At 37.4% G+C, this 12,038-nt stretch overlaps 1 protein-coding gene across 1 annotated transcript in view; it reads left to right on the top strand.

The window, feature by feature from the left end:
• The window catches only part of NRG3 (neuregulin 3), a 1,234,309-nt gene that overhangs the window by 1,077,547 nt on the left and 144,724 nt on the right, over nucleotides 1–12,038 (top strand). The window contains exon 4 of the mRNA XM_052640716.1: nucleotides 9,047–9,073. Coding sequence (XP_052496676.1) covers nucleotides 9,047–9,073 — 27 coding nt within the window. The remainder of the gene's footprint in view (nucleotides 1–9,046; nucleotides 9,074–12,038) is intronic.

Raw genomic sequence — 12,038 nt, 5'->3', positions numbered from 1 at the left:
TGAGAGACTTTATTTTTGGGTGCTCCAAAATCACTGCAGATGGTGATTGCGTCCATGAAGTTAAAAGATGCATGCTCCTTGGAAGAAAAGCTATGACCAACCTAGACAACATATTCAAAAGCAGAGACATTACTTTGCCAACAAAATCCATCTAGTCAAGGCTATGGCTTTTCCAGTAGTCATGTATGGATGTGAGAGTTGGACTGTAAGGAGAGCTAAGCACCAAAGAATTAATGCTTTTGAACTGTGTGTTGGAAAAGATTCTTGAAAGTCCCTTGGTCTGCAAGGAGATCCAACCTGTCCATCCTGAAGGAAATCAGTCCTGAATATTCATTGAAAGGACTGATGTTGAAGCTGAAACTCCAATACTTTGGCCACCTGATGGGAAGAACTGACTCATTAGAAGACCCTGATGTGGGGAAAGAGTGAAGGCAGGAGGAGAAGGGGACAACAGAGGATGAGATGGTTGGATGGAGTCACCAACTCAGTGAACATGAGTTTAAGTAAACTCTGGGAGTTGGTGATGGACAGGGAGGTCTGGTGTGCTGCAGTCCATGGGTTCACAAACAGACACAACTGAGCAACTGAAATGAACTGAATTGATTATAGAAAAGTAAATACAAAAACTGAAGTATATAATTCTACCTTGCTTGACAGTATTTCTGAGAATTACAACTATAATAATTAGATGTAACAGTTCTGCTATATTAAAAGTAGACTTTCTTAAGACATCTACTTATACGGTTTAGTGTTTGAATAATTTAAAAATTCTTTTTTCTGTTCCTTTTACTGGTTATGAATTCATTCTGATTTAAATTTTCTAGATTGCCTTCAAACTTATCAAACATGACACTCATTTATTGCTGCAACTTCTAGACTCACAAAACTTGAATCCCCATCTCCCCTGTCGCATATAGAGATGGAACGGCCAAGATAGTGGGAAGAATGAAGAGTGAACATTTGCTGTGCTTGCCAGCAAAACAGACTGTAGCCAGCTGTTTCTGAGCCATCTAGTTCTACTGGAAAGTTTTTTTTGTTTGTTTATTTCTTTAATTGAACTATAGTTGATTTACAATGTTGTGTTAATTTCTGATATATAGCAAAGTGATTCAGTTATGGATGTATATGCACCTGCTTTTTCATATGCTTTTCCATTATAGTTTATTATAGGCTTCCCAGGTGGCTCAGATGGTAGTTTATTATAAAACATTGAATATATAATTCCCTGTGCTATACAGTAAGATCTTGTTGTTTATCTATTGTATGTGCAGAAGGTTGTATCTGATAATCCAAAATCCCTACTTTATCCTTCCCTTTTCCTCTTTGGTAACCATAAATTTGTTTTCTATGCCTGTGAGTCTGTTTTTGTTTCATAAATAAGTTCATTTGTGACATATTTTAGGGTCCACATATAAATGATATCATACAGTATTCTTTCTCTTTCTGATTTTCTTTACTTAGTATGATAATCTCTAGGTCCATCCATGTAGCTGCAAATGGCATTACTCTTTTGTGTCTGAGTTATATTCCATTGTACCACATCAATTTTATTTTATTTATTGTTTTAACTTTATCAGAGTATAGTTGACTTATAATGTTGTGTTAGTTTTAGGAGTATAGCAAAGTGACTCATTTATACATACATATATATATATGTGTGTGTGTGTATATATATATATTTATACACTTTTTCAGATGTTTTTGTCATACAGATTATCACAGAATATTGAGCAGAGTTCCTTTTGGTATAGAGTAGGTCTTTGCTGGTTATCTATCTTGTAAATTCTACTGGAAAGTTCCTGTTCAATCAGGCTAGAGCTAATAGCCGTTCTGGTTGTAGGCAGAAGTTTTTGTTGTTGTTGTTTTTATATATACTTTTATTGTCAGGGTAAGTTATTTCACCCATATCCCTACTTTAAAATACCACAATTCTAGTCTCTCTCTAGTGTCCTAAGTGCACATAATCATGAAGATTTTATTCACACAAGAACCCAGACGTGGCCCAGCCACCTTTTCTACAATCTCTATTCTTCTACAAAGCACATTCTCTTTCCCCAGGAGCAAGCTTATGGGTCCTTGGCCACTCGATCTTGTGCAGAGTTTCTGGTTTTCAATGATAACAGTATCACAGAGAATTTCCAGAGCTTTTCCTCTGTGGGCTCCCACTGATTTGTGAACTACTTGTAGGTAAAAATCCTGTATTTTTATAAAAGTATGCTAGATATCTATCATAAACTGTATTAAGCAGGTAAAAAAAAATCCCATGGAAAGGAATAAATACATCTACTTTTAAAAAATCATTTCAGTAGTTCCTTATATGAGATATTTCTCAATTAAACTAGCTCTTAGTCATTAAACAAAAATAAACTCTGTATAGGCAGATTAATAGCTATGTAAAGTGCATCAAAGGTTACCAAGGCAAAGGAGGAGGAGAAAATTGGAAAATATTGCTTAATGGGTAGAGTTACCTTTTGAAGCCATGGAGAAGTTTTGGAAATCTGTTCGTCATGATTATACCACATTGTGAATGTAATGAATACCAGTGAATTGTGCCCTTGAAATTTGTCAAAATAACAAATTTTATGTATATTCTACCACAATAGAATTTTAAAATGAGTCATTTGCAAGAGAAAGGCATTGAAATATTCAAGATAACTAAATGAATATTTTCTAAAAAGAAAATCTTTCCCAAATAGAGAAGTCATAAGAGAGAGCCTAGAAATTAGTCTTGGAAACAAATATGATTGTAGCAATATATTTTTTTTATTCATTCTCATTTAAGAAACATACTACTACAACAGAAATAATCATTAGATAATGCAGCAAATTTAAAAACTGAATAACTGAATGATTATAAGAAAGCTCCATAAAATAAACAAATCTCCAGAGTTGAAATGTTGGATACAACAGGGCCCAGTTCTCCCTGTCGATCACAGATATTCAGTTCAGTCACTCACTAATGTTCAACTATTTGCAACCTCGTGTACTGCAGTATGGGAGGGGACCCTGTCTATTACCAACTACCGGAGCTTACTCAAACTGATGTCCATTGAGTTGGTGGTGCCATCCAGCCATTTTAACCTTTGATGTCCCCTTCTCCTCCCACCTTCAATATTTCCCAGCAGCAGGGTTTTTTCCAATGAGTCAGTTCTTCACATCAGATGGCCAAAGTGAGTTTCAGCTTCTGCATCAGTCCTTCCGATGAATATTCAGGACTGTTTCCTTTAGAATGGTCTGGTTGGATTTCCTTGCAGTTCCAGGGACTCTCAGAGTCTTTTCTAACACCACAGTTCAAAAGCATCAATTCATTGGAGCTCAGCTTTCTTTATAGTCCAATTCTCACATCCATACATGATTACTGGAAAAACCATAGCTTTGACTAGGTGGACATTTATGTACAAAGGTTTCTGCTTTTTAATATGCTGTCTAAATTGGCCATAATCTTTCTTCAAAGCAGTAAGCGTCTTTTAATTTCGTGGCTGCATTCACCATCTGCGGTGATTTTGGAGCCCCAGAAAATAAAGTCTCTCACTGTTTCTGTTCTTTTCCCATCAATTTGCCATGGAGTGATGGGACCAGATGCCAAGATTTTAGTTTTCGGAATGTTGAGTTTTAAGCCAACTTTTTCACTCTCCTCTTTCACTTTCATCAAGAGGTTCGTTAGTTCTTCTTTGCTTTCTGCCATAAGGGTGGTGTCATCTGCATATCTGAGGTTATTGATATTTCTCCTGGTGATCTTGTTACCAGCTTGTGTTTCATCCAGCCTGGCATTTCACATGATATATTCAACATATAAGTTAAGTAAGTAGGGTGACAATATACAGCCTTGACATACTCCTTTCCCAGTTTGAAACCAGTCTATTGTTCCATGTCCAGTTCTAACTGTTGGCCCTCTGACCTGCATACAGATTTCTCAAGAGGCAGATTAGGTGGTCTGGTATTCCCATCTCTTTCAGAATTTTCCACAGTTTATTGTGATCCACACAGTCAAAGGCTTTGACATAGTCAATAAAGCAGAAATAGATTTTGTTCTGGAACTCTATTGCTTTTTCAATGATCCAGTGGATGTTGGCAGTTTGATTTCTGGTTCCTCTGCCTTTCAAAATCCAGCTTCAACATTAGAGGTTCAAGGTTCACATGCTGTTGAACCACAGCTTTGGGAATTTTGAGCATTACTTTTCTATTATGTGAGATAAGGGCAGTTGTGCAGTAGTTTGAACATTCTTTGGCATTACCTTTCTTAGGGATTGGAATGAAAACTGACCTTTTCCATTCCTGTGGCCTTCTGCTGAGTTTTCCAATGTGCTGGCATATTGAGTGTAGCATTTTCATTGCATCATCTTTTAGGATTTGAAATAGCTCAACTGGAATTCCATTGATTCATTCCTAGTGATGCTTCTTAAGGCACACTTGACTTTGTATTCCAGGATGTCTGGCTCTAGGTGAGTGATCACACCATTATGATTATCTGGGTCATGAAGATCTTTTTGTATAGTTCTTCTATGTATTCTTGTCACCTCTTTGTAATATCTTCTGCTTCTGTTAGGTCCATACCATTTCTGTCCTTTATTGTGCCCATTTTGCATGAAATGTTCCCTTGGTATCTCTAATTTTCTTGAAGAGATCTCTAGTCTCTCCCATTCTGTTGTTTTCCTCTATTTCTTTGCATTGATCACTGAGGTAGGCTTTCTTATCTCTCCTTGCTATTCTTTGGAACTCTGTATTCATATGCTTATATCTTCCGTTTTCTCTTTTGCTTCTCTTTTCTTAGCTATTTGTAAGGCCTCCTCAGACAACCATTTTGCCTTTTTGCATTTCTGTTTCTTGGGGATGGTCTTGATCACTGCCTCCTGTGAAATGCCATGAACCTCCATCCATAGTTTTTCCAGCACTTTGTCTATCAGATTTAATCCCTTGAGTCTATTTGTCACTTCCACTGTATAAATGTAGGGATTTGTTTTAGAACACGACTGAATACTCTAGTGGTTTTCCCTATTTTGTTCAACTTAAGTTATTTCTACACTGATTTCCAGTAGCATATTGCACACCTACTAACCTGGGGAGTTCATCTTTCAGCGTCCTATATTTTTTCCTTTTCATACTAAGGTGGTTGAAATGGTATGCTGAACAGAAAAATATAAAACAGACATGGATGCATCTGCCATTCATTTTGGATAGGAAGCACGGTCAAGTTTGTAACAATCACAGGACTAAAGGATCAGATAGACTGGATTTGTGCCCAAATCATCCTCATGTTTAGATTTTTAGTCTCACTGATGCAGTTTCCTCATCTAACAAATAACGGGGGGAAAGATACAGCAGAATTCATTTTTTGGTGAAGGGTAGAGAGTTTCTGGTTAAGGCCTTTCATGCAGATGTTCTTTCAGTCCAGTTCAGTCCCTCAGTCACGTCCAAACCTTTCAGTTAAGTTCAGTCCAGTTCAGTCCATCAGTCATGTCAGACTCTTTGCAAACCCATTTACCGCAGCATGCCAGGCCTCCCTGTCCATCACCAACTCCCGGAATTTGCCCAACTCATGTCCATCGAGTTGGTGATGCCATCCAGCCATCTCATCCTCTGCCGTCCCCTTCTCCTCCTGCCCTCAATCCCTCCCAGCATCAGAGTCTTTTCCAAAGAGTCAACTCTTTGCATGAGGTGGCCAAAGCGTTGGAGTTTCAGCTTTAGCATCAGTCCTTCCAATGAACACCCAGGACTGATCTCCTTCAGAATGGACTGGTTGGATCTCCTTGCAGTCCAAGGAACTCACAAGAGTCTTCTCCAACACCACAGTTCAAAAGCATCAATTCTTGGGTGCTCAGCTTTCTTCACAGTCCAACTCTCACATCCATACATGACCACTGGAAAAGCCATAGCCTTGACTAGACGGACCTTTGTTGGCAAAGTAATGTCTCTGCTTTTCAATATGCTATCTAGGTTGGTCATAACTTTCCTTCCAAAGAGTAAGCGTCTTTTAATTTCATGGCTGCAGTCACCATCTGCAGTGATTTTGGAGCCCCCAAAATAAAGTCTGACACTGTTTCCACTGTTTCCCCATCTATTTCCCATGAAGTGTTGGGACCAAATGCCATGACCTTAGTTTTCTGAATGTTGAGCTTTAAGCCAACTTTTTCACTCTCCTCTTTCATCAAGAGGCTTTTTAGTTCCTCTTCGCTTTCTGCCAAAAAGTGAAGGTGCTGTCATCTGCATATCTGAGGTTATTGATATTTCTCCCAGCAATCTTGATTCCAGTTTGTGCTTCTTCCAGCCAGGCATTTCTCATGGTGTACTCTGCATATAAGTTAAATAAGCAGAGTGACAATACACAGCCTTGACGTACTCCTTTTCCTATTCGGTACCAGTCTCCTGTTCCATGTCCAGTTCTTACTGTTGCTTCCTGACCTACATACAGGTTTCTCAAGAGGTAGGTCAGGTGGCCTGGTATTTCCATCTCTTTCAGAATTTTCCACAGTTTATTGTGGTCCACAGTCAAAGGCTTTGGCATAGTCAATAAAGCAGAAATAGCTGTTTTTCTGGAACTCTCTTGCTTTTTCCATGATCCAGCAGATGTTGGCGATTTGATCTCTGATTCCTCTGCCTTTTCTAAAACCAGCTTGAACGAATGAAAGTTCATGGTTCATGTATTGCTGAAGCCTGGCTGGGAGAATTTTATGCATTACTTTACAAGTGTGTGAGATGAGTACAATTGTGTGGTAGTTTGAGCATTCTTTGGCATTGCCTTTCTTTGGGACTGGAATGAAAACTGACCTTTTCCAGTCCTGTGGCCACTGCTGAGTTTTCCAAATTTGCTGGCATATTGAGTGTAGCACTTGCACAACATCATTTTTTAGAATTTGAAATAGCTCAACTGGAATTCCATCACCTCCACTAGCTTTGTTCATAGTGATGCTTCCTGAGGCCCACTTGACTTCACATTCCAGGATGTCTGGCTCTAGGTGAGTGATCACACCATCATGATTATCTGGGTTGTGAAGATCTTTTTTGCACAGTTCTGTGTATTCTTGCCACCTCTTAATATCTTCTGCTTCTGTTAAGTCCCTATCATTTCTGTCCTTTATTGTGCCCATCTTTGCATGAAATATCCCCTTGGTATCTCTAATTTTCTTGAAAAGATCTCTAGTCTTTCCCATTCTATTGTTTTCCTCTATTTCTTTGCATTGGTCGCTGAGGAAGGCTTTCTTATCTCTCCTTGCTATTCTTTGGAACTCTGCATTCAGATGCTTATATCTTTCCTTTCCTCCTTTGCTTTTTGCTTCTCTTCTTCTCACAGCTATTTGTAAGGCCTTTTCAGACAGCCATTTTGCTTTTTTGCATTTCTTTTTCTTGGGGATGGTCTTGTACCCTTATCTTCTGTATAATGTTATGAACCTCCGTCCATAGTTCCTCAGGCACTCTATCGGATCTAATCCCTTAAATCTATTTCTCACTTCCACTGTATAATCATAAAGGATTTGATTTAGGTCATACCTGAATGGTCTAGTGGTTCTCTCCACTTTCTTCAATTTAAGTCTGAATTTGTCAATAAGGAGTTCATGATCTGAGCCACAGTCGGCTCCCAGTCTTGTTTTTGCTGACTTCATAGATCTTCTCCATCTTTGGCTGCAAAGAATATAATCAGTCTAATTTCAGTATTGACCATCTGGTGTTATCCGTGTGTAGAGTGTTCTCTTATGTTGTTGGAAGAGGCTGTTTACTATGACCAGTGCACTCTCTTGGAAACACTCTGTTAACCTTTGCCCTGCTTCATGTTGTACCTCAAGGCCAAATTTGCCTGTTACTCCAGGTATCTGTTGACTACTTACTTTTGCATTCTAGTCCCTTATAATGAAAAGGATGTCCTTTTTGGATGTTAGTTTTAGAAGGTCTTGTAGATCTCTGTAGAACTGTTCAACTTCTTCAGCAGTCCTGGTCAGGGCATGGGGTTGGATTACCGTGATACTGAATGGCTTTCCTTGGAAACAAACAGAGATCATTCTGTCTTTTTGAGATTGCATCCAGGTACTGCATTTCAGACTCTTTTGTTGATGACGTTGGCTACTTCACTTTTTCTAAGGGATTCTTGCCCACAGTAGTAGATATAATGGTCATCTGAGTTAAATTCACCCATTCCAGTCCGTTTTAGTTCACTGATCCCTAAAATGTCGACGTTCACTCTTGCCATCTCCTGTTTGACCACTTCCAATTTGCCTTGATTCATGGACCTAACGTTCCAGGTTCCTATGCAATATTGTTCTTTATAGCATCGGACCTTGCTTCTATCAACAGTCACATCCACAACTGGGTACTGTTTTTGCTTTGGCTCCATCTCTTCATTCTTTCTGAATGTTCTTTACCTACCTATTATTAACATATAAGTTCAAATTAGTTTATTGTTAAATGAGTGTTATTCTACATAAAATATCATGAATTCCTGAAGTAACTTTAGCTCCCGATATGGTTTGTATGAATAGTTTTGTGGTGTTTTTTTTTTTTTTCACTTTCTTCCTTCCTTCTCTGCTCTCTTCCTTTTCTGTCTCCCTTCCCCCCTTCCTTTCTTTCCTTTTTTATGGGCTAAATTTATTCTTAGCATGTTGTTTTTGTTTAGTTCCTAAGTTATGTCTGACTCTTTTGCAATCCCATGAACTGTAGCCCACAAGACTCCTCTGTCCATGGGATTTCCCAGGCAAGAATACTAAGGTAGGTTGCCATATCCTCCTCCAGGGTATCTTCTTGACCCAGGGATAGACCCATGTCTCATACATTAACAGGAAAATTCTTCACCACTGAACCACCAGGGAATAATACTTAGCATACTCACTAATATTATTCCATCTCAATTGCAGACTGTTGGGAAATACCAATCAGTGTTCAAAGCACCCCTAATTGTGGACAAAGTGTAAATTATCTTTTGCAAGCAAACATTGTTATAACTGAGACACAGTCTTTGCCTTTAAAGGTTAATCTGATAAGCATTGATTTCTGTGTGGAATTTTCTCTAACCTTTTTCTCATTTTCTGTTTTCCTTCCTTATGTGCTGACTTTGGTGTAGCAGACCACTTGGGGATTGAATTCATGGGTAAGACTAAACAATTTTCTCCTTTATATCCAGAAATGCTAAGTTTGATAATGTGTATAGTGTTCTTCTTCCTCATCTGATTATGATTGAAATGCCTCACTATCAAATGCTATTAGTAGTAAAAAAAAAAAAAGTTTTTGCCAATTTTTCACTAAGTGGCTCAAAATGAATGAATTAACTACTTATTGAGAAGGCAATTTAATGTTTAGTGCTGCTTTGAAACTGACAGAAGTTGAATTTGGCTTCTGGCTTTTTTTGCTTTCTTAATTCTCAGTTTTCTTATGTGTAAATAGGGGTAAACTAGTTCCTATTTCATTACACACATATCTTAACACAATGTCTGCAAAATGACATACACTCAATAAATGGTAGACAATAATGGTGATGGTTTAAAAATATCAGTTTTTGTTACTTTCTGCTTTTATTTTTCCTTTTGCATAGTGAATAATTTGGATGCATTTTGGTCAATCTTAATTCTGGAGTATGGGTTCTATTAATGTTTCCATTTGCAAAGTTAAAATAATTATTTTGAAAGTATTTGTAGTCTATGGTGTGTTTTTAAAAAGATTAGAATACCTCCCACAGTAATTATTTTCTGTACTCATAGATAGTTACATTAAGAATTGTACATAATTTTCTGAGTCTATATTATAACAAAATGATTTAAAAACACATTCCATAGGGCTGATGGGCATCATGGTACTAGGATGGAAAGATACCTAGGAGTTAAAATTAGTGAAATTGAAGATCCAAATTTGAATCTGAATTTATAGTTTCTCCTTGATTGGCTTTTGTTGAACTTTTAGGTTTTTCTCTTATATAATATAGATATGAATGCTTTCTTCATACATTTATGTTTATTGTGATAATACCTATAAATTTGCTTGCAATCATGTATCCATTCATCCATTAATTCAGCAAATATGTATCAATTTCTCACTCTAAGCAAAGAAAAAGTGCAAAATGCTACGATCATATAATGAGAAAAAACGGGGATAAAAGCTGATTTGCTGGAACTTACAGTCTAGGAAATTTTCAGATGATAATTAGGGCATAAAATTGATAAATATAAAATTAAGGATTTCTAATACCTATTTGAGGCAAAATAATATTAATTCATAATAGTGATAATATCTGGTTTGAGATTCCTTAAAAAACTAGGAATAAAACCACTATATGACCCAGCAATCCCACTCCTAAGCATATACCCTGAGGAAACCAAAATTGAAAGAGACACATGTGTCCCATTGTTCACTGCAGCACTATTTACAATAACTAGAACATGGAAGCAACCTAGATGGCTACCAATAGATGAATGGATAAAGAAAATGTGGTATATATACAAAATGGAATATTACTCAGCCATAAAAAGGAATGCATTTGAGTCAGTTCTAATGAGGTGGATGCACCTAGAACCTATTATAGAGAGAGAAGTGAGTCAGAAAAGAGAAAGATGAATACCATATTCTGACACATACATACAGAATCTAGAAAAGTAGTACTGAAGAACTTATTTTCAGGGCAGCAGTGGAGACACACATAAAGAATAGACTTATGGACATGGGGAGAGGGGAGGAGAGCATGAGATGTATGGAAAGAGTAACATGGAAAGTTCATTACCATATGTAAAAATAGATAGCCAATGGAAATTTGCTGTATGTCTCTTGAAACTCAAACAGGGGCTCTGTATCAACCTAGAGGGGTGGGATGGGGAGGGAGATGGGAGGGAGGTTCAAAAGGGAGGGGATCTATGTATACCTATGGCTAATTCATGCTGACGTTTGACAGAAAACAGCAAAATTCTGTAAAGCAATTTTCCTTCAATAAAAAATAAATTAATTAAAGAAAGAATAGTGTGTAGTAGAAGATGTGAAAAATTGATTGATACTGGAAACATGGCAACAAGTATTTGAAAGGAATTGATGTTGAAAGGTAGATAAGGGTGATTATCAGGGATGACTACAAGATTTATAGTTTGCATGTTTAGATAAAATGTGGGTCCATTTTATGAAAAATAAGACTAAAAGAACAGATTTATGGGAGATTTTTACTAGATTAGATTTGGAAATTTTGAATTCTGAGTACCTTTGTTTTGTCTGGTAGAACATATTGATAGTTATATGTTTGTAAGTTTGAGGGTTAATTAGAAATCAGTGATTACGTATTTATATTAACACTGATATTCCTATTGTATGATATTACTTGTTAGTTCTTTATTATCTAAGTATTAGATCACAGATAAAACAGACAGCTTAGTTTCTGCAGATTTGGAGTTTTGCTAGATAGATGTGATGAAATCTTATAAGCGCAATGAAATTCAAGATAATGTTGAAATGTAGCATCACAGACTATAAGATAGGTATGTTACTGCTAAGTCACTTCAGTCGTGTCTGACTCTGTATGACCCCATAGACAGCAGCCCACCAGGCTCCCCCATCCCTGGGATTCTCCAGGCAAGGACACTGGAGTGGGTTGCCATTTCCTTCTCCAATGCATGAAAGTGAAAAGTGAAAGGGAAGTCGCTCAGTCGTGTCTGACTCTTAGTGACCCCATGGACTGCAGCCTACCAGGCTTCTCCATCCATGGGATTTTCCAGGCAAGAGTACTCGAGTGGGGTGTGAGATAGGTATGTAATGAAATAAATAAGGAATGCATAATTTGAATGGAATTAATGAATAGTTACCATGTGCGCCCTCAAACAAATTGTTGGCATGAAGAGGTTGTAGTCACATGGACAAGGAATTACAGGGAATTGTGGATAGCAGTGATGTGGTAGAGTATAAATTTTTGAGAAAAATATGTGGTTTGTACTTTCCTCTTTTACTGATGGTGATGGAAGACAGTATCAACAGTCATTTGAGGATAGCAAGTCCTTAATCTAATCAATAGAGAAGTTTTCTCCATTAAATGGTGATGATTGCTGGCTCCAGAAGTTATATAGTAGAACGACTGTAGACATAAGAAA

This window comes from Budorcas taxicolor, chromosome 5 (genome assembly GCF_023091745.1).
Source record: "Budorcas taxicolor isolate Tak-1 chromosome 5, Takin1.1, whole genome shotgun sequence".
Lineage (NCBI taxonomy): Eukaryota > Metazoa > Chordata > Mammalia > Artiodactyla > Bovidae > Budorcas > Budorcas taxicolor.
The sequence above is the reverse complement of the archived record's forward strand: the minus strand, read 5'-3'. Positions and strand labels throughout refer to the sequence as shown.